Source organism: Mastigoproctus giganteus, chromosome 9 (assembly GCF_048544385.1).
Source record: "Mastigoproctus giganteus isolate SK-2022 chromosome 9, ASM4854438v1, whole genome shotgun sequence".
Lineage (NCBI taxonomy): Eukaryota > Metazoa > Arthropoda > Arachnida > Uropygi > Thelyphonidae > Mastigoproctus > Mastigoproctus giganteus.
In genome coordinates this window covers 157,817,892-157,844,711 of record NC_143583.1, presented here as the reverse complement: position 1 = coordinate 157,844,711, position 26,820 = coordinate 157,817,892, and the positions used below count along the sequence as shown (strand labels likewise).

Here is a 26,820-nt window from a genome sequence, read left to right as displayed (position 1 = left end):
TTGAACGTTTTCCATTTAGAATTTGCTGTTGGTAACATCATCAGTTGGTTCCATTGGAAAGAATTTAAAAACTGTCTGAGACCACTGCAGTCACCTTTACGAAAGCAAAAACCCTTCCCTTTACCCCTTATGCTACTTACATCTTTCAGTAAATTCCACATTAGCATACTGTGATCACTGCCACAGTGGTTCCTTTATCTGCAGATTCTTAATGCATGAAGAATAACTGCTGATATTGAAATCATGAGTATTACTCCCTTTGGTTGCCTCTCAAACATGCTGCTATAGAAAACAATCATCGAATAAATCCAAAAATGCCTTGCTAGTTTGCGAGTAACCAACTCACAAGTTCCAGTTAATACCTGGGAAGTTAAAATCCCCCATTAAAATACAATCTGATTTACTCGCCACTCTATTTCCCTGTGCAGTTGTTCGTTGTACTCATCAGAGTCATTAAGCCTATAACACACTCCTACTCTCAATTTTGCTTTCCCAGTGCTTATGACACACCAAACTGTCCACCCATGTTAACCAGATGCACTTCCTTAGATTTTTGTGTTTCTTAACTAACAGCATAACTGCTCCTCCCTTCCTATCCTGTCTGTATACATTGTATTCCCCAAATTCCAATTCTGCATTCCCTATTTCTGTGTGACACCACGTCTCTGATATCTCAACAATATCTACCTTTGATGTTTTGACCAGCATCTCAAATTCAATAAATTTATTTAGTAAACCCTAGCATTGGTGTACATGCAAGTATACATGCACTTGTTCTTAGTCTGTTGCTACCCTAACACAGCCCATGTATTAAATTTTTCCACGATGACTTCCAGCAGTCCTTGAAATCCCCAGCACCTTGTTTTCCAGGCTCATTCCAATAGAAGCAGCACAAGAATCACTTTTACCTCTGCCAGCAGCTACTATTAATCTATTTGTCTGTATATTCTCCTAGTTTTAAAAAACATATTTTAAGTTTAAAACTGTTTTTGGATTTTCTAAAAAATGTGATGTGATAAAATTTTTTTACTGTCATATTCATAATCAGCACATACAAATTAACAAAAAATTTTTACTTTCACCCATGTTAGCAAAACCTTGTTGATCAGTGTAAACAGAAGTTTGGTTATTGATGAAGTTGATGCTTTGTACATCTTGTGTAAATGTAAATAAAAGCAATTGCAAGATTGCTTTTATTTTGTTGTGTCAATTTTATTTTTGATGCAAATTAATAAATCTCAGGCTCTCTGCGTAAACATAGTTTATTCTTGCAAATAAAGGTTTGAAACTCTGTTTAGTCATGTAGAAGCACAAGTTCACAGCCATTAATTACTCTTGAAAAAATAAGCCACCTTATTTTTTCTCTTGAGTGGAAAATGGAAGAATTTTTGAACATAAACTCTGCAACTTAAGTCCTATTACTTCTTGAAAATTGTGCATATAGCATTAGAAGCAATAAATTGAAAATTTGGAGCATTTCATCAACTGTTACTTGGCTTATGTTCTTATTAAAGGCAGAAAGATTTTGTTGATTGAATCTAGAAAGGAATCAAATTTTGCTCTTAATTTCTTACTGTTTGTTATGTTATTCGTAATATTCAATTTATTATCACAGTAGGATTGGCCACTTGAACTTGGCAGGAAATTTAGGGAAATCTCAATGGAAAGTTTTATAAGTCTGAACACCTTGCCAGAATCTTGACAGTTTAATATGAGACAAACTGTATTTACCATAATAATGAAATTTTTCATCCCCTATGCATTGCTTGCATCCTATTTCCAATAGCCATAACTGACCTAACCAAAAGCACAAACTTATTTTAGTTATTTGCAGTAATCCTAGCATTAACTTAAGGATGCTGAACAATTAACAGTTCTTATCTGCAAAAAAAAAAAAAAAAAAAAAACCAGCACTACAGAAACTGTTACTTGATGAGCAAAGCAGCTGACATAATAACCTAATACAAAACTGCAATTTAGTCAATAAAATCAAATTTAAAACACAATGAATGATTTCAGTTTTTCTAGTAGTACACAAAACAGTGAATAAAAACTAATAAAAAATTTGACTAAAAATTTTTGGAAAAATTTTGTAATTTAAAAAAAGAAACTACCAACCTGTGCACTTGAAGTCATTGAATCAGCTTCATCAAGAATGATAATTTTGAATGGAGGGCATGGCTTGCCGCTAATGAAAAGTGTTAAAATATACATACATATATATAAAATACATATAACATATATTAAAATTTTTCTTAATTTAGTGGGTGGGACAAAATTATACGCTCTTCCCATTTGTGAATAATATTACTGTATATTAATTAGCATTAGTAGAGGCATTTGATGCAAGAAAGCAAGCTTATGCAGCATCAGCCAAAAAAAAAAAAAAACCACTTCCACTTCACCTCTCTGTTCATTCGAAATACCTGTCCAGATGAGTCTTAAAACTTATTTAGGCTATCAACTTCCACGACAAGGGATGGAAGTCTGTTCCACCAACCAACCACCCGCTGGCTAAAGGCAAATTTCTGCACGTCAATCCTACATCTATCTTTCCTCAATTTGAATTTATGCCCTCTCATGTGATTATTCTGAGCAAGAGGAAGAATCCCATCAGCATTGAGCATGCTCAAACCATTCAAGGCTTTATACACCTCTATCAGATCACCTCGCTGGTGCCTAGTCTCCAGACACTGTAATTTGCAAAACTTAAGCCTTTCTTCGTAAGAGTACCCCTTTGTTCCATTCACTAATCTTGTTGCCCTTCTCTGTACTCGTTCCAGCACCTCTACATCCTTCTTGAAATGAGGCCTCCAGACCTGTATACAGTACTCTAGGTGTGGCCTAACCATTGCCTTATACAAGGGAATAATCACCTCCTTATCCCTGCTACTATATATCATTGACAATACACCATGAGCTACTCTTGCAGCCCGTCTGCACTGCTCAGAGAACTTCATATCTGCCTGCACAACCACCCCTCAGGTTCCTTTCATTCTCTACCACTGTCAGTGTAGTACCACAGAGTTGATATATTGCTCTGGGGTTGCTGTTTCCCATATGTAGTACTTTACATTTGTCAATGTTAAACTTCATTTGCCACCTCTCAGCCCATCTGCTCAATTTGTGAAGTATTTGTGAGCATTATTTATAAGTATATTATTCATAAGTAAATATAGTCAAATGTTCAAATGACAATTTCTCATTAACCTAATGCTATTTTACATTTAGTATAACAACCTTGTAAATAAAAGGATTTCACTATAATAACCATAAATTTTCTACCTCTTAATCTGAATTCTTACTTTTTTATTGTGATATTCACACTTAAAATTAATTTCTCATGGCCCACTATGGTTAAGGTGTACAAAGAATGGTGTCAAACCACCACCTGCCAACAGAACTGTAAAGGACGGTGGACGTTTGTGGTCAGCAAAGGGCACAGCACATTTTATGGGCTCAACAGCAGGTCACTGTATAACAGTTGACATCACAATAAAATATGGGAAGAATATCCCAGATGACAATGCAAGAGACCCTTTCCTCACCACTGATTATCATTGGTGGCAAATGTTATGGTGTCAACAACATGCTGTTTGGATAATGGAGGACTGGGAACGAGTGTGCTGGTCTGATGAGTCCAAATACCTAGTGCAATATGCCGAATGATGCGTTTGTGTATGGCACAAGCAACATGTGTCCATGCTGCCCACTACCCAGGCAGGTGTTGGTGGTTTCTTAATACGGGGCATGTTTTACTGGCAAGAACTAGAACCCCTGGTGCCTATGAACCAACATTTCACTGGTGAGGTATACCAGCAGCTCTTAGGAGACCATGTGCACCCTGTCATGTTGCATTTTTTCCCCAGACAAAAAGAGGATCATCCAAGCCAATGCATCATGTCATCAGGCCAACACTCTGCACAAGTGTTCAACCTTGAACATAGTGAAGATATCATCCATCTTGACTGGCCTGCAAATTAACCTGACCTCAATCCAAATGAACACCAGTGGGATGTTTTGACACAAAGTGAGGCATATGAACACATAATAGTCATTATTCTGACACTGTGGAAAGCCTTGCAAGCAGCACAAGCTGCAGATCCCTACAGACACCTTCAGGCATCTAATGGAGTCAGTGCCTAAGGAAATAGCAACTGTTATCCATGCAAACAGTGGTTTAAGACAGTATTGGGTCGTCGTCATCATCATCATCAGCCATTTTCAATCCACTGCAGGATGAAGGTGTCTCCAGAAACTATCCTGTTCTTCTGTTTTGTGCAATGGTCATCCATTTACTATCCACAAACTTGTGAGTGTCATCTGTTCATCTCTGTTGTTGTCTTCCAGGTTTTCTTTTAGCTCCTCTTGGGTTCCATTCTGTTATTTTCTTAGTCCATCTCTCATCATGTTTTGGAGCTACGTGACCTGCCGATTCCATTTCAGTTCTTTAGTTTTGAAAAGAATCTCCTTTATTTGTGTTTGTTGCCCAATCCATGTGGTTCTCTTCTCATCTAACAGTCTGATTCCTAATATAATTTGTTCCATTCTTCACTGTGTAGTTTCCTCTTCCATTCTTTTGGGGAGTGCCCAAGTTTCACTTCCATAAGTCATGGTGGGGAGTATACATTGGCTCATTATTTTAAGTTTCAGAAAATTGGGATATTGCTCCTTAGTAAGTGACTATATTTCCTGAATGCCATCCATCCATCCATCCAAAATTTATTGTTCTCTTCACTTTTAGCAATTTATCATTATTACAGCTAATAACTTGTCCCAGATAAGTATATGAATCCACCTTTTCAATTACTGTGCCGTCAATGATTATATCCCTTTCTGTGGCTATACTTGTTCATCATTTCTTTTGTTTTAACCATATTCATCTTCAGTCCAAAATCCTTACTACTCTGCAAAACTGATTAAGATTTTCCTCTAATTCTTTAGGGCTTATGGTTTATGATCACGTCATCTGAAAATTGTAAATGGTTTAGGTACCCTCCATTCACATTTACTAATTTCTGCGACCAGTCCAATCTTCTGAAAGCTTCGAGGGCAGCAGTAAACAACTTCGGAGATATTGTCTCCTTGTTGAACTCCTTTTTCAATTTTATATTTGCTACTGTCTTCATTTAGTCTAATAAAGGAGGTAGCATTCTCAAATATTTTCTTAAAAATCATAATGTATGGGATATCTCTGCCTTGTCTTTCCAGTGCCCGAAACATTGACTTATACTGTATGGAGTACAGTATAAGGCAAATGCCTTTTCATAATCCACAAATGCCAGGCATAATGGTGTTTTATATTCATTTGCTTTCTCCGTTAGTTGTGATATTACATGAAGGTGATCCATAGCTGAGAATCCTGTCCTAAAGCCAGCTTGCTCTTTCAGTTGATTTTCATCAAGTATTCTTTCTAATCTGTTAGTAATCACCCTTGTGAACAATTTTTAGATGTGGGACAACAAGATAATTTATCTATAAATTCCTATTTCTGATTTATCTCCTTTCTTAAGCAGCAAAAGTATGGTTGCATTATTTGACTCCTTAGGCATCAACACATTTCCTAATATATTTTATGAAGAGTCAGTATTGCCAGTTTCTTCAATGCCATGTTCTACTTCATCAGGAAGGATATCTGGTATGTCATATGTGTTGCTAATTTGTGATCCATCTGCCCTACTGCTGGCATTATTCCTCCACTCCTTATATAATTCTTTAGAGTAGTCTTCTGCTATTTGAATAATGCCTTCTCTGCTATTTATAAGTACACCATCACTATTCTTCAGTTTCGGTATCATTTGTTTTTCTGTATTACTGCTCATGACTGCTGATTTAAGTCCTTTGTTTTCCCATAATGCTTGATCTACTTTTCTTTTGTTAAATCTTCTTATGTCCTCTCTGAGTCTCTTTCTAATGGCTTTCCATAACTCGGTATACTCAATTTTTGTCCTTGTCAGCATTTATCTTGCTCTTCATTTGTCGGTCCATCATGACAAGTGTTTCTTGACTAATTTTTTCTTCTTTGGATTTCTTTTTACTTATAGGTTTCTTGGGCTTTATCACTTTCAGAAAGTAGTGAGGATGAAGTCGATTTCATTAGTTATTAATCCATTTGGGCTCTTCCATGTCTCCTTTCTGCTCACCCTCTTCTTGAAAAAAGTGTTCATTACTAACATTTCTTGAGATTCTGCAAATTCCACAAGTCTTTCACCTCTGTAATTTTTTTCACCAATTGCAAAATTTCCTATAGTTTTCCTTTCTGAGCTGTTTTGTCTCCTTCCAACCTTAGCATCAAAGTATAATGGTGTAGTGAGTTTTCTGTTCATCTAGAAATCTCAATTTCAGTGTACATTTCTCCAATCTCTTCACCATCATGGCTCAATGTTGGTGCATATATCATTATAACCTTTAGTTTGTACCTCTTAGGAATCATGAGTAGTAGTCTTGACACTCTTGGTGATGTACTTTTGAATTCCAAAATGTTGTTTTTTTATATCTTTATGGACCAGAAAGCCACTCCACCTTCGCTCTTTTCACTGTTTACATTGGTGTACAGCAGTTTCAGCAGTCACTGAGTGTACATAATATCAAATTCCTAACTCAAATATTTCTAGGTGAGAGGCAATACTTATTGACTGCCTCTAATACAGTTGTAAATGTAATTATTTTTTCTTTCATTTTTGTACAGTGATATTAAATATTGAATTTTTTAATTAACCAGAATATCAAATGCTGTTAATGACTTCTTAAAGCCATTCATCAAGAAGACATCCCTACTCTCATTTTTGACAGTAAGAGTGTGCTATAGGCCTAATGACTCTGATCAGTATAATAAGAAACTGTACAGGGAAATAGAGTGGGCCAGTAAATCAGAGAGTCTTATAATGGGAGATTTTAATTTCTCATATATTGACTGGAATTTTGGGACTGGTCACTCACACACTAGCAAGGCTTTTGTGGATTTATTGGATGATTGTTTTCTACATCAGCATGTTCGGGAGGCAACTAGAGGGAGAAATACTCTTGATTTGATTATCAGTAGTGATTCTTCATGCATTAAGAATCTGCAGATAAATGAAACACTAGGTGGCAGTGATCACAGTGTGCTGAAGTGGGATTTACTCAAAGAGGTAACTACCATTAGGGGTAAAGGGAAGGGTTATTGCTTTCGTAAAGGCGACTACGATGGACTGAGACAGTATTTAAATTCTATACAGTGGGATCAACTGATGATGTTACCAACAGCAAATGCACAATGGGAAGCATTCAAAGAACGTATCTTGGAAGCTACTAGGCTTTATATACCAACTAAGAAATATTGTTCCAGGTTTAGGCCTAAATGGATGTCAGATGAACTAATGAGGCATATGGCAGAGAAGAAACATGAATGGGATACATACAAATTAACACATGACACAGAAGCCTATGAAAGATACAAGTTGATCTGTAACCAAGTTACAAAGGAGGTTAGGCAGGCGAAGGCAGATTACAAGAAATCTTTGGCAAGGGATGCAAAGAAAAACAGCAAAGAGTTCTTTACTTATGTAAACTCTAGAAGGAAGGGGATGAATCAGATTGGTCCACTTGATATCGATGGGTCAACTGTTGATGATCCTGCTCAGGTAGCTAACAAACTAAATGAATATTTTGCATCGACATTCACACATGAGGGGTTATTTAGCGAGAGGAAAGCCAGAGGTGTATTCAACTCTAGCAGTAAGTTAGAGAATCTTGTAATAACTGAGAGTAAAGTGGAGGAGAAATTGTTGAAGATAAACACAAGAAAGGCACCCGGGGTGGATGGGATCTATTAGGTTTTATTAAAGGAGGCAGCAGAGGAAGTAAGCAAACCCTTAGCCATAATTATGAGAGCTTCCTTGGACTCAGGGGAGGTACCCACAGACTGGGATGTGCAAATGTGACCCCAATTCACAAAGGAGGATCAAAGGCTGACACAAGTAATTATAGACCTGTGAGTAATTATAGACCTGTGAGACCTGGAACTTCTGTTCCAGGAAAATTAATGGAGGCACTAGTTAAAGAAGCACTGCAGGATCATTTAGACAAGACTTCAGTTATAGCTCGGACACAGCATGGTTTTGTTATGGGCAGGTCTTGTCTGATCAATTTGATTGGATACTATGATGCAGTCACAAAGGAACTGAATGCAGGGAATAACTTTGATATTATATACTTGGATCTTAGAAAGGCTTTTGATACTGTTGCACATGGAAGACTGCTGCACAAATTGGAGCAGTGTGACATTGGAGGCAAATTGCTGCTGTGGATAAAGGGGTGGCTCAGGGGGAGAAGACAGAGAGTGGTAATCAATGGACACTGCTCGTCGTGGACTAATGTTATTAGTGGAGTCCCTCAGGGCTCAGTGTTGGGTCCATTATTGTTTTCTGTATTTATAAATGAGATTAATGATGGTATATCGAGCTTAATGTCAAAGTTTGCAGACGATACAAAGGTAGGCAGGGTTGTCAAGGACACTACTGACACTATGCTGCTGCAACAGGATCTGGAAAGGTTGAGCAGATGGGCTGAGAGGTGGCAAATGAAGTTTAACATTGACAAATGTAAAGTACTACAACTCTGTAGTACTACACTGACAGTGGTAGAGAATGAAAGGGACCTGGGGTGGTTGTGCAGTCAGATATGAAGTTCTCTGAGCAGTGCAGACGGGCTGCAAGAGTAGCTCATGGTGTATTGTCAATGATATATAGGAATTTTTCTAGCAGGGATAAGGAGGTGATTATTCCCTTGTATAAGGCAATGGTCAGGCCACACCTAGAGTACTGTATACAGGTCTGGAGGCCTCATTTCAAGAAGGATGTAGAGCTGCTGGAACGAGTACTGAGAAGGGCAACAAGATTAGTGAATTTAACAAAGGGGTGCTCTTACAAAGAAAGGCTTAAGTTTTGCAAATTACAGTGTCTGGAGACTAGGCACCACCGAGGTGATCTGACAGAGGTGTATAAAGCCTTGAATGGTTTGAGCATGCTCAATGCTGATGGGATTCTTCCTCTCGCTCAGAATAATCACCTGAGAAGGCATAAATTCAAATTGAGGAAAGACAGATGTAGAATAGACGTGCGGAAATTTGCCTTTAGCCAGCGGGTGGTTGGTTGGTGGAACAGACTTCCATCCCTTGTCGTGGAAGTTGATAGCCTAAATAAGTTTAAGGCTCAGCTGGACAGGTATTTTGAACGAACAGAGGGGTGAAGTGGTAGTGGGTTTTTTTTTTTTTTTTTTTTTGGCTGATGCTGCATAAGCTTGCTTTCTTGCATCAAATGCCTCTACTAATGCTAATGCTAATCCCTTGTCTTCTTGATGATAGACTATTCTACATGATATATCTGTACTAAAATTTTAACTATATAAAGAAAGAAATACATACTTTTTTGTTATTTTCTTTTGGTTTACTTCCTTTCATTATCATTAAACAGTCACTGCATGGTGGATTTCAATATTTAATTATATTATTTTTTTAACCTATAATCTCACAAATGAACTAACTCTTTCCAAACTTAACTTTTGAGCTCTCAACACTATTATCATACTTACTCAGGTGTTCTATTGCTGGCTGTCTGTTGTGCAAATGTCTTCACTTTATCTCTTATTATTTGGATACCACGTTCATCAGAAGCATTTAACTCCAATATACGACTGCGATATGCATCCCTAAAAAAAATATTATAAAGACTAATTAAAATATATAATTCTTATATTCTTATATATTAATTAGTGCAAATAACAGTTTAAAAAGACTTGAGTGAAACAAACATGAAAAATTAATGTAAAAATATTACAGTGTATTTATTTGATATATACCCAGTAACAGTCAATATTTATGAAACACTTACTGGTATTGGTTTTCTTAATATATCCTAGTAAAACCTTGTTAATTCAAAGCTCAGGAGACCAAAATACATCCATTTTGATTCAAACATGTTTAAAGTATCTGTAGAAATTCAGAAAATATCAGTATTAATTCATCAAGAGAAATCATTAGATAGATATTCCCACAACTGTGGAATTTTTGTAATTCTCATGTAAAAGTTTTGTTGTGGTAGACATTCCTGATGGTTAATACATTAATTAGTCAATATGAGAAAGATAAACATTACTACTACAGAAATTCAAAAAATTTTCTAACTTGTGATAACAAGATTGTCAGTTACATTTTAGCCACCATTACCAGTCATACAGTTCAAGGTACTTAAGCTGTACATTATTACATTCAAATAAGTGTTATGTTGTTCACTATTATAACTGTTCATATCTTGTAAAGATGGGGGGGGGCAAGTACCAATTTTGTGGGATATTATCTGCTGTTTAACACATGCAATCCATGGAAAAAAGGATGATATCTCTTTATTTTGTGTTATCACTTTTGTAAGCTTTATAACTAAGCAACTGTTTTTGCTAAATTACATTATGTGAGCCAGTCTGACATCACATTTGAACAGCAGAGAGTGATAAAAGAAAATGCACAACTACAGTTTTGAAATTTTACCTTGGCTATAACTGAGAAGAATTAAATTTTTTTTAAACTGACCAAAACTCTTAGCTGCAACAGTGTTGCAGCTAAGAGTTTTGTTTTTGCTGTTTCCAACAATTTAGAAGCAAATAAAATTTTTTTTTCACTGAAATGACTCAGAATTGGCTCAGACGAGCAATTTTCAATCCAAAGGAAAAAAAAATTCTTGTATGAAAAAAAAAATGCATTTATTCAAAATACAATGATTGCACTCAAAAGAAGAATTAAAATGTGATTATACAAGTTCTGTGGGTTTTTTTGTGTTTATTATTTCTCAGTGATACTTTAAAAAATATTCACAATGTTCAATAATAAATAAAAAAATAACATGATTAGTATTAGTAGTGGCAAATGATGCAAAAAAGCAAGCCTATACAGCATCAGCTAAAAAAAAAAAAACCTTCCCATTAAATTACCCAATAAATTCTGTTATCTGTTGGTTTTCTCTTCACTTTCCCTTTAATTCTATTTTATTTATATATTTATGTTTTATGTTAGGAATGTTAAACTTTGTTGCCATGAGAGCACAGTCACATCAGCCACAGATGATTCTTGATGATTCCTTTCTACTTCTCTCTCTCTCTCTCTCTCTCTCTCTCTCAGGGTAACTTGGGAATTTTTTTTGGCTGGTGCATCATAAGCCTCAGGCTTCCTTGCACCACATGGCTAATAATAATAATATTAATATATACAGACAAATGTATTTTATCAGTGTATTGGGTAGGGGTGCTGACCTGTCAAGTGTACCTGCAATGGAAAAAATTGAAAATTCCAGCAAGGTAAAAACAGATTACCTGAAATTAAATGAAATTAAGATTAACACAATAATGAAAACAAAAATGGTACCTAATGCAGTGGGTCCCAGGACTTTAACTACTTCTTCAAAAGGTCGGCAGCCAAAACCATAGGAGCCACCGCAATAAGCAGGGTCTCTGTTTCTGTATACATCATAGCTGACCTGACAGAGACCAAAAGGAAGAAATAAAATTCAAATATAAATAAAAATAAATAAAGTAAAGTTAAAACGCTAAAATAATGCCGATTAAATCCTGTTAAAGGAAAATTGAAAGAAAGTTTTAATCAAAAAATGAAGGCAAAAAGCCCAGTATGAAATTTAAACAATGTAACTTAAGATGAAGGAATATAAAGTCAAGTTTTTGACAACTTACTGTATGCTTAGACTGGAATCAGCGAAATTAGCTGAGTGTGGCAAGTACAGAGCTACATCGGAGACCAAAGATGAAAGCTGATAGTTCTCTCTACAGTTTATTTATATCAGTTAAAGTAACCCCAAGTGAGGGGGAGGAGATGTGAATTGGTCAAAGTGAACTGTTCCCGTGTGACGGGGAAGTAAGCAATTAAACAAATGAGGCAAAGTGCCAACAAAGTGAGAATCAATGACTAACAAGGTACTGTAGAAAAGACACTAAACTTTGTTTAAGAAGAAAAAAGAAGCGATAGCAAAGGAATAGTATCTGAATATTGCTTTCGGACAGCCTAATTAATCGCACACAAGAAATACCATTTTTGTTATCATTATTATGTTAATCTTAATTTCATTTAATTTCAGGTAATCTACTTTTACCTTGCTGGCATTCTCAATTTTTTCCATTGCAATTACACTTGACAGTTCAGCACCCCTACCCAATACACTGATAAAATACATTTGTCTATACTTCATTATGGTTACTGGGAATTTCTGCTATAACTAGTAGTGCCCCAGATCCATAACCCAGTTTAATAATTTAATACGTTTTCTTGCTTGCTTAGATGTTCAGCAATGTCATTATATCCTATTATTTTTATCAATATTATATATATACATACATATACAGGGTTGTTAAAATTAAAGTATCCCAATGTAGAGGGCTCTGGGGCAAGTTCTAAGGCTTGTACTGAAGAGATATTTAGACAACAGGTACAACAAAGAATGCACTCACCATTTATTGGAAAAAAAAAATTAGTTACAAAATATGTAATGTAATACAAATCACTTGAACAGCGCTACAATTGTTCAATGTGTCCTCCATTTTGGTCAACAACAGTTTCCATTCGAAGAACAGCATTTTCTATAGCAGAGCGTAACATGTCAACTGGAATAGCCAGCACATAATGTCTAATGCTGTCCTTCAGATCTGCCAGAGTTTGACATTCTTCCCGATTATACACCTGGTTCTTCAAAAAACACCACAACCAGAAGTCGCATGGGATGAAGTTCAGTGATCGGGGTGGCCAAGATGTCTGGAAACAACAGCTGATGACCTGTTCGTCTGTAAAGTGTTGTCTTAGCAATCTTTGGACACAACTGTGGATGTGGGGTGGTGCACCATCTTGCATGAATATGGTATCCTGAAGGCACCCACGTTGTTGCAGCTCTGGTATTGCAAAATTTGCCAACATTTCACAATATCGCTATCCAGTGATGGAACAGGTGCGGGGTCCAGTCGGTGTTACCTGTTCAAAAAAATATGGCCTAATCATGAATGTGGCCGTAAATCCACACCACACTGTCACTTTTGGAGAATGCAACAGGACCTCTTGGATAACTCGAGGGTTTTCTGTTGCCCAAATGCAACAGTTGTGCATATTCACTTGTCCATTTAAGCAGAAGTGGGCTTCATCATGCCAAAGCACTGTCATTCACGCCAGAAACTGAAGTACGCATGTGAAACGAATATCTGCATCACCATGCTTTAGCTGCTGCAGCATGTGCATATTGTAAGGATAGTACAGCAACACCTGATGCATTACTAGCCTTGATGAATCCACTTCATGAGAAACAGCTGGCACACTTGTGCTACCACATGGAGATTGACATGATAAATCCATGACAGCCATAGCCACATCTTCAACACGAGAGGAGTCCACTCGTTTTCGACCTCTACCTGGTTGAACACCAAGATGTCCCTGTTGCTTCAAATTTCGCAATCATTTTGCAGACAGCACAGTCATAGGTCCACACCTTATGCGCTTCTAATGCCGGAATTCTCTGATAGCTGCATTGTTACTGTTCTGATAGTACAGCTTCACTAACACAGCCTTTTCCTGCAACGTTGTTGGCATTGCTGCTGTAGTGCAGGCAAACATCTACTGTATGATTTTGAAGAGGCTGCTTTGCTTTTATACAGTACAGTAGAGCTGAGTAGTGGTGCTGTGGCAATAACTTACGATCATACAAATAACTTACGTTATTTGCATAATCGTAACTAAGATAGTTACGTGCCATACAGCGATAAATTTTATAACTATTTTTTTTTCCAATAAATGGCGAGCGCATTCTTTATTGTACCTGTTGTCCAAATTTCTCTTCAGTACGAACCTTAGAACTCACTCCAGAGCCATCTACATAGGGATACTTTAATTTTAACAACCCTATATAAATGGGTATTCAATGTAACTCTATAAAGGAATGTTTAAAGAGTTACATATGAAAAAAGGTACACAGATGATGAAATGGTTTCAGTGAATGCAAAATTAGTAAACAGATACGACAGATGCACCTAAAAGCACAAAGCAGCATTAAAGGATGCAAGAGTATGTATAAGTTGTATTAAAAAGTTGTATTAATATATTGAATTAAATATACATAAATGGATGTGACAGTTATACAAACTGCCAGTAACTAGCAGGGTGAAGTAAGTAAAAAAAGAAGTGTAGTGATTTGTGAAAGGTGAAAGAATGTTAAACTCTAGAGGTTATGATAAATTAAGAAAAATTATGGGCTGAATTACCAAGCCAATATAAAGTGGGGGAACTGTAAAGGAAAATTATTACATCAAAATAATAATATAATGCAAATAAAATGGAAATTAAAATTAAAATGTTGTAGCTGTCATCAGATATGGGGGAGGAACATATTTATAAAATGATCGAATATAGGTAATGCAAATATGCATGATCTGATGTCAGCAGAAACGATTATTGATACAAGATCAGGTATTTCATCAGGAGACTACACCTGACCATGTATCAGGAACCACATTTCTATGCTTGTCCATAGTAGTAAAAGATGATCATGCTCAGGTAGCTGAGCACGATCATCAATAGTCTACCCATCTATGTTAAGTGGTTCAATCTGATTCATCCCTTTCCTTCTAGAGTTTACAGTAAAGAACTTTTTCTTTGCATCCATTGCCAAAGATTTCACATAATCTGCCTTACCCTGCCTAACCTCCTTTGTGACTTGATTACAGACTAGTTTATACCTGCCATTGGCTTCTGTGTCGCCTGATAATTTATATGCATCCCGCACATTCTTCTTCTCTGCCATTAGCCTCATTAATTCATCTGACATCCATTTAGGCCTAAACCTTGAACAGTATTTCTTAGATGGAAGGAAAAGCCTAGTAGCCTCCAAAATTGATCACACTGTACAGAATTTAAAAACTGTCTGAGACCTGTGCAGTCACCTTTACAAAAGCAAAAGCCCTTCCCTTTAGCCTTGATGGTAGTTACATCTTTAAATAATTCCCACATCAATACATGGTGATTACTGTCGCCCAGTGGTTTTTATCTGCAGATTCTTAATGCATGAAGAATCACTACTGATAATCAGATCACGAGTATTACTCCATCTGGTTGCCTCTCGAACATGTTGCTGTAGAAAACAGTCATCTAATAAATCCACAAAAGTCTTGCTAGTGTGCGAGTGACCAACCCACAAGTTCCAGTCAATATCTGGAAAGTTAAAATCTCCCATTATAAGACATTCTGATTTAATGGCCCACTCTATTTCTCTGCACAATTGCTCATTATACTCATCACATTCACTAGGCCTATAACACACACCTACTCTCATTTTTCCTTTCCCTGTGCTTATGTCACACCAAACAGACTCAACACTGCATTGTACACCAACATCAATTGGACGCACTTCCTTAGATTTTATGTGTTTCTTAACTAACAGCATAACCCCTCCTCCCTTCCTATACACATTGTACTCCCCAAATTCCAACTCTGCACTGCCTATATGTGTGACACCACATCTCTGATATCCCTACAATATCCACCTTTGATGTCTTGACTAGCACACTTCAAGCTCATCAAATTTATTAACTGTACTCTTAGCATTGGTGTACATGAACCTGTTCCTGCTTCTAGCCACCCTAACACAGCCCATGTATTTACTTGTTCCACTATGACTCCCAGCAGTCCTGGAAATCTCCATTACCTTGCTTTCCAGTCTGCTGCCTATTCTAATAGAAGTAGTGCAAGAATCACTTTTGCCTCTGGCTGCAGCCACTGTTAACCTTTTAGTCTGTGTATCCCCCCACGCTAGCAGTTTTCTGACCCACCTAACACTGCCTCGATAGCATCAGCAAATATTCTTGCACCCTTTCTATTTAAGTGTATCCCTTCCCTGTAGAAGGCAGTCTCTCCTGTCAACAAGCACAGACCAGGCTGAAAAAAATTCTACCCCTTGAGCCTTGCACAATCTCTAGAGGGCCAAACTGATTGACAAGGCTCTCATCATATACTCCCTCCTATCGTTTCTGGGCAGAATTGCAGACACTTTCACATTCAACCCTAACTCGCGACTTTTTTTCAACATTGACCTGTACTTGAGTAAATCTGCAGATCTCTTACTCTTAATGTCATTAGTTCCAACGTGTACAACAATATCACCTTTTTTGTGCCCTGAAAAGATGATATCTGCTCTACAACGTCATCAACTTTTGCCCCTGGCAGACATACCCTGGTCCTGTTCCACCTATCCTTCTTGCATAGTATATTCCCCGTCTCCCTGACAATACAGTCACCAATAATAACTAGTTTCTTTGGGACCAGTGCATTCTGCCTTGGAGATTGCCTCTGTGTTGCCTGATGCACAGGCATGAGCTCTGTCGTTGAGCTGGGCAGCTGAGAGCCTGATGGGCCCCTCATATTAATTTCTTCGAAGGCATTTACCCTAAACCTCAAGCTCTCATAGATGCCCATCAGAACGCTGAGTTGGTGCCTAATTTCTTGACACTCCAGACACCTAGCACACACACAAAGGCATCCTCCTTGGCTAGATCACGTCTTGTTTTAGAAAGGTCGGCAAACATTTCACATTTCACACATTTTTTGGGACTGGGATGCGTTGGAGAATCGCCCCCTTCGTTTCTCCCCTGAGCCACAGCACTCTCGCTAGTCTGTGATCTTTGCTTCGCAGCTCTAGTCTGGGTCATGATTTCCGTTTAAATACAATTTAATTAACAATGAAATTTAATAAGATTAATAATATTTTTGATTAATTGATAATACTATAATAAGCTAACAGATTCCTAATATAGTGCTTCGTATTACGCTATTCAGTTTTACAAAGGGTACTAGGAAAGTTTTGAAATATGACGCAACAATGAATCACAGGAAGCTGCTTGTTGCTGCATGTTGAGACATGTTCATACGTGCATAGTAGCCGCCGCGACAAGTCGATGGGCTCAGTTATTCATTAGTAGTGAGAGTGTAAAGTGCTTGCGATGGCATCGTGGTCACGAAATGAGATAAGGACAGTTTTGCGGTATAATTTCGTGCGTGGTTTAACCATAGACCAGTGCTTAGAAGAAATGACTCTTGCACTAGATGATGATTGTCCACATCGTACAACGATATTCAGGTGATATAGAGAATTCCAAAGGGGAAATTTCATTCTGGAGGATTCTGAGAGGCCGGGAGGGCCACGAACGTCAGTTACGGAGGAAAGCGTTATTGCTATGAGGAAAATGCATGACGAAAACAGGCGAGTGACCTACCAACAGATAGAGGATACTTTGGGCCTAAATGCACCAGCAATTCGTTCGATTCTGCAAGATCATTTGCACGTGAAGAAACTTTGTTCTCTCTGGGTGCCGCATCAACTGACTGAAGAGTAGATGACACGACGTGTGACTTGGTGCCGGGAGATGTTAAAAAAGTTTGATAAGGGACAATCTCGGTATGTGAACAACATCGTGACAGGTGATGAGACTTGGCTGTACTATTATGATCTGCCGACCAAGGCTCAAAACAAAGTTTGGGTCTTTGATGATGATGACACACCCGTAATTGTCAGAAAATCCCGATCTGTAAAGAAGAAAATGATAGCTGTATTTTTCAAATCGAGTGGAATTGTGGAACGTGTCGTTTTGGACACGCAGAAGACAGTCACAACTAAGTGGTATACTGAACAATGCCTGCCTAAAGTCATTGGATCTATGAAGAACCTGCGGCCAAAGTCAAGAATTGGACACCTGGTACCTCCATCACGAAAATGCTCCAGCTCACCGCGCCAAAGCCTGCACCGAATATTTGACCACGACAGGACTGAAACTTCTCGAGCACCCTCCCTACTGTTCAGACCTTGCTCCCTGCGACTTTGCACTGTTCCCGCATGTGAAAATAAAGCTAAAAGGGAGGCGGTTTTCCAGTGATGAGGACCTTCTACGGGCTTGGGACAACGAGTGTGCTTTACTCCCTAGTGAAACTTGGCAGAACTGGTTTAAAGATTGGTTTCGGAGGATGGAGAGGTGTATTGAATGTAGAGGAAATTACTTTGAAAAAATTAAATAAACAAAGCTGTATTGCAAAACTTTCCTAGTACCCTTTGTACTTTATACCTTCACTATCAGTTCGAGATATATATACATTAAGCTATTTCTCGTCGACTACAACATGGCGGCTAATTCAACAATATTGGCACCAACACTGGGAGTCGTAGCTTCCAAAAATCGCAGGTTAAATTCAAAATAAGAAGCTAACGAATGCTACTAAACCTATTTAATATCTCCGTAAAACACAATGTACTTTTAATGTAACGAAGAATACATTAAAAATTAAAAAATACTTATCCCTTTACAGCAGCGAAAAATCCACCGTCCGTGAATTCTCAAATAACCTGTACATTTTACTTGAAATATGTCCACAATGAAATTCAAGTCGGAATTGGGTTCTACGACTTTAATGGTTAAAAACTATAACCATGGTTTCGTGGTTATAGTTCTTAAAACTGGCACCTCCATAGCCAGGTGGGAAGGAGCAGCAGTGCATAACACATGCTTCTTGATTAGACCGGGGTTTGATCCCGTCACCACCAAATACGGAGGATGCGGAAAGGTCAGGGAATGACCACTGCATATTCCCGGAGCAATATGGCCTTAGTTGCTAATGCTCCTAAAAACCAAAAAACAAAAACAGTTCTTAAACTCTATACAGTGGGGACCAACTGATGATATTACCATTCACATATTCTAAATGGGAAGCATTCAAAGAATTAATCACAAGGGTTTTCATACCAACTAAGAAACATCGTTCAAGGTTTAGACCTAAATAGATTGCAGATGAACTAATGAAACTTGTGGCAAAGAAGAAAAATGCATGTAGTGCATATAAATTATAAGTAATAGAAAAGCCTATGGTAGATATAAACTAGTCTGTAATCAAGCCACAAATGAGATTAGGCAAGCAAAAGCAGATTACAAGAAATCTTTGGCAAAGAATGCAAAGAAAAACAGCGAAGACATCTTTACTTATGTAAACACTAGAAGGAAGATGAATCAAATTGATCCACATGATATCGATGGTTCGACTGTTGATGATGCCACTCAGGCAGTTGACAGACAAAGAGTATTTTGCAGCTACATTCAACACTTGAGGAATTCTTTAGGAAAGTGGATGCCATAAGTTAATCAAACTGTAACAAGGAGTTAAATGATTTTGTAATAACTGAGAGCAAAGTGGAGGAGAAATTGTTGTAGTTAAACATAAGAAACGCACCAGGGGTGAATGGGATCTATCCAATTATATTATGGGAGGCAGCAAAGGAAGTAAGCAATCCTTTACCAAAGTTATGAGAGCATTCTTAGTTTCAGGGGAGGTCCTCAGCAGACTAGGAGATGTGCGAATGTATCCCCAAATCACAAAGGGGGATCAAAAGGGTGACATTAGTAATTACAGGCCTGTTAGCTTAACTTCTGTTCCTGTGAAAATAATGGATGACTGGTTAAAGAAATAATGCAGGGTTATCTAAACAAAACTACAGTTATACTTCAGACACAGCATGGGTTAGTTAAGGGGAAATTTGAACAATTTGATGGAATATTACAATATGGTTACAAAGGAACTGGATGCAAAATAATTTTCATAACATATACCTGGATTCCAGGAAAGCTTTTGATACTGTTGCACATAAAAAAACATCTGTACAAACTGGAGCAGTGTGGCATTAAGGGCAAGTTGCTGCTGTGGAGAAAGGGATGGTTTAGTGAGAGAAAACAGAGTGGGGTAATCAACGGACACTGCTTTTTGTAGACTAATGTTATTAGTGGAGTTCCTCGGGGTTCGGTGTTGGGCCCATTGTTTTCTATATTTATCAATGATACTGATGAAGGCATATATCACGCTTAAAGTTCAAATTTGCAGATGATACAAAGGGAATGGCAGTGTAGTTAATAACAGTAATGATGGTATGCTACTGCAACAGGATCTAGAAAAGGTAGGCATATGGTCTGAGAAATGGCAATTGAAGTTTAACATTCACAAATGCAAAGTACTACATATGAGTAGCAGTAATCCCAGAGTCAGAGTAACATACCAACTATGTAGTACTTACGCTCAGGGTAGTGGAAAAAGAAAAAGACTTGTGGTAATTGTGCAGTCAGATATGAATTTCTTTGAGCAGTGCAGACTGACAGGACAGTTCATGAGGTTTTGTCAGTGATATATAGGAAGCTTGCTAGCAGGGATAAGGTTGCTTGGAGGCCTCAATTTAGAAAGTATGTAGAGCTACTGGAAAGAGTACATAGAAGGGCAACACGATTGGTGAGGGGAAACAAAAGGTGCTCTTACCAAGAAACACTTCAGTTCTGCAAATTGCAGCGTTTGAGACTAGGCACTTGCGAGGTGATCTGATTGAGGTGTTTAAGGCTTTGATTGGATTGAGGAAGCTGAATGCTGATGGGTTTATTCCTCTTGCTCAGACTATGCACATGAAGGGGCATAAATTTAAATTAGCTGTTGTTATTTTGGTTTTTAGGAGCATTAGCAACTAAGGCCATATTGCTCCGGGATATGCGGTGGTCATTCCCTTGACCTTTCTGCATCCTCCGTATTTGGTGGTGGTGATGGGCTCAAACCCCGGTCTAATCAAGAAGCATGTGCTACGCACTGCTGCTCCTTCCCACCTGGCTACGGAGGTGCCATTTAAATTAGCAAAGACAGTTGCAGAATAGATGTGCAGAAGTTTGCCTTTAGCTAGCTGGTGGCTAATTTCTGGAACAAACTTCCAGAAATCAAAAATTTATTTAAGCTATCAACTTCCACAGCAGATGGAAGCTGATAGCTTAAATAAATTCAAGGAAGAATTTGACAAACTACTGGAAGAAATAGGTAAGTGAAATGGGAAGGGGTGTTTTTTTTTTTTTTTGCTGATGCTGTATAAGCTTGCTGCCTTGTATCATTTACCAACATTAATGCTAATTTCATCAGTAAATAGTGACTTAATTTATTAACACAAAAAATATATTTCATTCACTCAATGAAGGTACAATGAAGGTACAAATAAATGTATAGTTTTAAAGCTCTATCCATTCATTGGACATTCATTCTCTTCATCCTTGGCTGCTCTTAAGTAACGTCAAACTCACCAGTTCATACAAGCACCTTATGTTCATACAAGCAACTCACTAGTTCATACAAGCACCAGCTTAAAATTAGCAAGAATAATTTAGCACTATGTTATGAAGTTTACTGAACAAGTGGCAGTGTTAGAGAAGAGAGAAATTTTATTTGTAATCCATGTAAATTTCTCATAGATTACAAGAATTAAAACAGCAAATAAAAAGTGGCAAAAAAGTAACTCAGCAGTCTTCATTATCTGTGAGAAATTGAAAGTTTTCACACACAGTCTGTCCTCGTATAACACGTGTTTGCATTACACGAATTCGATCATACACGATTTATAAATAGGGGAACAATGTCGCATATAACACGAACGTAATTCGCTTATGCACGATTCGCCTTTGTGTTTACAATAAATGACAGTCGAACGCGGCGAAATCACCACAACTGAAAACAACACAGTAGGAATGAAGAGAGGATTCTGAAAATTTGTTTTTATGATTTCGTGGAAGGGGAAACACATTTAACATAATAACGTAAAAATCAACAGAATTTCAGCTACTGTATCGGTATTACTGTATTGCAAATGTAATTAGATCGACTTTTACTACCTGTTTATAACGACTCCACTAGCAGGAACCACCAATAAAAGGAAACTGCAAATTGTTTTTATTGTTTTATGGTAGTGACTTCCAGAAATGTGCTTTAGTAAAACATAAGCATGTAATATGTGAGAATAGTGTGTTTACGCCTTTACTGCATTTATTCAGTTGTACACGGGCGTTGCATCGTTTATTCAGTTGCTACTTGTTTGCTGTGCATTTATGTATATGAATGCTTGCCTCCTCATTTTTGTTCATTTTATAATTGTGCTCTATTCTCAAAAAAAATGAGTAAAATACTTGAAAAAAGTGTGAAAAGGAAGCATTCTGGTGAAAATACTTCAGAGAGAAAAAGAAAAGCAATATCAATAGAAGAAAAATATGAAATTGTGAAACGCTTTGACCGGAATGAAAGAACATGCGATATTGTGCGTGCTACAGGCCTAAATGAGGGAACGCTGAGAACAATCAGAAAGAATGCAGAAAAAATAAAAGCAACTTTCATAGCAGGAACAACACAAAGTGTAACGAAATCAGTTAGATCAAGACACAAAGAACTGGAAGAGATGGAACGTCTTTTATTGTTATTTGGATTTTAGGAGCATTAGCAACTAAAGCCATATTACTCCGGGATATGCGATGGTCATTCCCTGACCTTTCCGCATCCTCCGTATTTGGTGGTGACGGGTTCGAACCCCCGTCTAATCAAGAAGCATGTGCTACGCACTGCTGCTCCTTCCCACCTGGCTACGGATGCGCCGGAACGTCTTTTATCTGTTTGGATAGAAGATCAAACAAAGAAGAGATCAGGAACAAGTTTGCTTACGATAAAAGCAAAGGCATTGGCAATATTTGAAGACCTCAGAAATAAAGCTGAAAACCCTCAAGAAGTGCCTCCCTTTACTGCCAGTAGTGGCTGGTTCAACAATTTCAGGAAACGTCACGCTTTCCATAATGTGAAATTATCAGGTGAAGCTGCGAGTGCAGATGAAGCAGCAGCAAAGGCATTTCCGCCGATACTGAAAAAACTAATTGAGGAAGAGGGCTATACACTGGACCAAATTTTCAACTTTGATGAAACTGGACTGTATTGGAAAAAAATGCCATCACGAACATATATCTCAAGAGAGGAAGCACGAGCTCCAGGCTTCAAGGCTGCTAAGGATAGGTTTACCGTTATGTTAGGAGCAAATGCAAGTGGCGACTTGAAACTGAAGCCTGTTATTGTTTATCATGCAGCTAATCCACGAGCGTTAAAAGGGATTGCAAGGACTACCCTGGGTGTTTACTTTAGGAACAGCAGAAGAGGATGGATGACAGGGCAGATCTTCACTGAACTTCTACTACATGTGTTTGAGGATGTGTTTCGAAGCTACTGCAAAAAGAAAAATTTGAATTTTAAGATTTTAATTATTTTGGACAATGCACCAAGTCACCCTCCAACCTTTGCTGAACTGTCACCAAACATCAAAATCCTGTTTTTACCGCCTAACACAACATCTCTTATCCAGCCACTTGACCAAGGAGTAATTGCTGTTTTTAAGCACTATTACACAAGACGGACATTTAAGATGCTGATAGCAGAAACAGAGGGCAAAAATGCACCAACAGTTAAAGGCTTCTGGAAGCGATTCAACATTAAGAATGCAATTTACATAATTGTGGAGGCTTGGAACGAAGTGACAAAAGAATGCTTACATGGTGTTTGGTGGCCACTTTTACCAGATTTTATTCGTGATTTTAAAGGCTTTGATCCTGTAAATGAGCTTCCTAAATTAAAAGCACATTGTGTTGCCCTCGCAAAGCAGGTTGGCTTTGAGGAATTGGAGGAAGATGATTTAGAAGAGTTGCTTCAGTCTCATGAAGAAGAACTTGCAACTGAAGAACTGCAACAACTTGTTGCTGGAGGGCAGGTGGAAGATGAGAAAGACGACGAAGTTGAATGCCTGAACACCACCATAAAACCGCTTTGTACTTCAGAGTTATCTTCAGTTTTAAATTCATTTGAGAAAAGTATGCAATGGCTAGAAGATAACGATTATAATGCAGAAAGAAGCAGAACAGCACTTTATACAATTCGGTCTGCTTTGGAGCCATATAAGCAGCTGCTTTGTGAAAGGAGGAAGACTGCGAAACAACAGAAACTAGATGTCTTTTTTATGAAAACACCCAAGAAAAATACAGAAAATGAGCCGCAGCCCTCTAGTTCTGGTGTGAACACATTTCGTCCAAAGTCTTCATCGGCATCTCCTCCACCTCCCAATTCCGATAATGATGACAACCTGCCGCCACTTTCCCCATAATTACGCTGCTTCAACCCTTTCTCAACCCCTTTCCCTCAAGCTGTCTTCATTTACTTTTAAGGTAAGAATCTAAATTCAAATGATTAAATTATTAATTTTACATTTTTCAACTGTAACTGTTTTATTACGATTATTTATTGTGTTTGATAATGTTTTGGTTAAAAATGTGTGTCCAATCTTGGGTGGTCGGCACCTAACCTTATATTTTCCATAGGGCCTGTTGTTTATATTGCACGATTTTGCATTGCATGAGGATTTCTAGGAACACAACTATCGTGTTATACGAGGACCGACTGTACCTTGTTGTGAATTCCTTAAGAATTTTTTTTAAATCCTCCAATATGAAAATATTTTTTTTTTTCTCTAAAGCACATTTATTATCATTCTCTCTCAAACTGAATGTGTACATGCCTTGACTGAAGGTGTGCATCACTTGCACTAGGCAATTAAACACATTGTGTTGTTAGCAGTCACTATCCCTCCCACACACAGTATAAACAAAATCAATATTGCAGTATTCTCCATGATTATGCCTACATTTCAAGGGAAAGTGAACAGACATATAAAATTTAAAGATTCCATATACTGTATAATAATACTTTTTGTAATACACTAGCAACTTTTCATTATAGCTCCATTTAGTTTCATTACAGCAATGTTTGCCTAGTTGATTTTGGCAGTATTTTTGAATTAGACAAGCTCTTCTTTTTGACCACCATATTTTTACACAATCTTGTTAAAATGTGCAAGAAATTTACTGAATTTCTCCATAGCACAATCACTATCTTTCTCATATTGACTAAATTAACACATTAACCAACTAATCAAGAATATCTACCATAGTGAAACTAAAACATTCATATTTTAAGTGAGAATTATGAAAATTCTGCAGTATTAATAGAAATTCCTGTTGATTATCAAAATGTTCTGACCTTGTATGGATACTCGGAGCCTGTTTAAATAGAAACAGATATATTCTGGTCCCCTGAATTTTGAATAAACTACATTTTACTATAACACAGAAGATTGTTTCAGCAGAAATAGAGGGATCTTTCACTGGGCTTTTTTTAATGCAGGAAATAAAAGATAGTCTTGGCAAGAATGTAGGGGCCTTTCATTGGGACTACTTTTTGTTTTTGTTTGGTTTTTTTTAACTAAAGCCATATTGCTCCGGGATGTGCGGCGGTCATTCCCTGACCTTTCCGCATCCTCCGTATTTGGTGGTGACGGGCTCGAACCCCGGTCTAATCAAGAAGCGTGTGCTATGCACTGCTCCTTCCCACCTGGCTACGGAGGCGCCTATTGGGACTACTAAAATATCTTTGAAAACTGTGAAATGTAGTGCAATGTCATGTAATGTTAAATGCTATTATTTTTGTTAACATACAACACATATCGATAATATCTCTTACAAAAAGGAAAAATGACGAGATAATGATTCTAACATTCCACAAAATTATATTTTGTCCACTTGATTTTTAACCCATTTGCAGTAGAGTAATGGGATTTCAGTCACAAGTGAAAAATATCTGCTGATCATTAATTGTTAGTTCAATATTAGCTAGCTCTTTCTCTGCTAGTTTCTTAAATATGCACAGTTTCTTCACTTGTTCAGCAGTTTTGCAATGATGTTTTGTATATACAGAGTTAAGTGAACTAGCAGCACACGCACATGCATTATTTTAAATTTTTGTGTACTTAATGGTTTTACTCGTGTTTGTGGAGGAGTGTTTCCTCCCCACCCCAACAGAATTGATGGTTTTGCAGTTTTAAAAATAACTGTAAGCAACGTTCTTGAATTTAAAATTTTAATTAAAAAATAATTACATTTAATAAGTATTGTAATTGATTACAAAAAGGTCTAGCAGTGAACTTCAAGCAGAATTTTAAAACACTAAAAACATTTTTCCAAAATAAAGAAACAGATGGGCATATCAAATGTTGTGCCACCACTGCAAGGATAAGCCAAAAATCAGTTACTTATATTAATGGATTTTTTTGCTGCAAACATTTGATGCTTGGTTATAGTCTTTTAACTTTATTCTGGCAAACAATATTTCAGGCATGGATAAAAAATTGTACAAACACTATGCAGAGTGCATAGTGTTTATACTATGCACACTTTGCATAGTACAAACTGCAAATTCGGAAAAAAATTAACTGTTCAAAATGTGAGAATTATATGCATTGATGGTGGCAGATATATCAATTTAAAAGTTGAGTAAGAGCAGGTGAAAATTACCTTGTTTTTAACAGCAAATTAAGGCTGTGTTCACTTAACCTAACGTCAGCTTCAATGGCTAAAGTGAACAATGCTGACACAAAGTAGCATAAAGCACAGATAGCCAAATTAACGTACCTACCATTTCAAGAAATGCTCTTCACTTGGAGAGTTGGTCCCACCACCACCTCCACTCTCACTTGAGGTGTTCAAGTTTAAATTAGTACAATTTTCTGTAGATGTGACTAAAAAACTTGCTACCCTAACACAAATAACAGATCTTACCCATGACAACAATAAGAAAGTTCCAGCTCAGAATGAAGAATAAAGACAAAAAATACAACTGCTTCAAGTTGACTAAAACTGTTAAATGAAGCATAAAGTAAACCACAAGATCCCAAAACGAAAATCTTATATGTAATCAAAAATGAAAGATCACCAGTTCTGTTGCAAAACTTAACAAGATACTCAACAAGATTCCAAGGGCAGATCTGTTCTTTCCAGCAATCAGGAAATTCTTTATTGCAAGATCATGTAGGACAGCAGTTCCCAACCTTTTTTGACTCCTTCAAC

General features: G+C 37.4%; 1 protein-coding gene across 3 annotated transcripts in view; it reads right to left on the bottom strand.

Moving 5' to 3' along the window:
* The window catches only part of LOC150080840 (replication factor C subunit 4), a 190,867-nt gene that overhangs the window by 100,499 nt on the left and 63,548 nt on the right, over positions 1-26,820 (bottom strand). For all 3 annotated transcript variants that reach the window (XM_090382140.1, XM_090382141.1, XM_090382142.1), the window contains exons 5-6: positions 9,571-9,687; positions 2,119-2,188 (exon numbers count right to left, since the gene is read on the bottom strand). In XM_090382140.1, the coding sequence (XP_090238266.1) occupies positions 2,119-2,188; positions 9,571-9,687 (187 nt within the window). The remainder of the gene's footprint in view (positions 1-2,118; positions 2,189-9,570; positions 9,688-26,820) is intronic.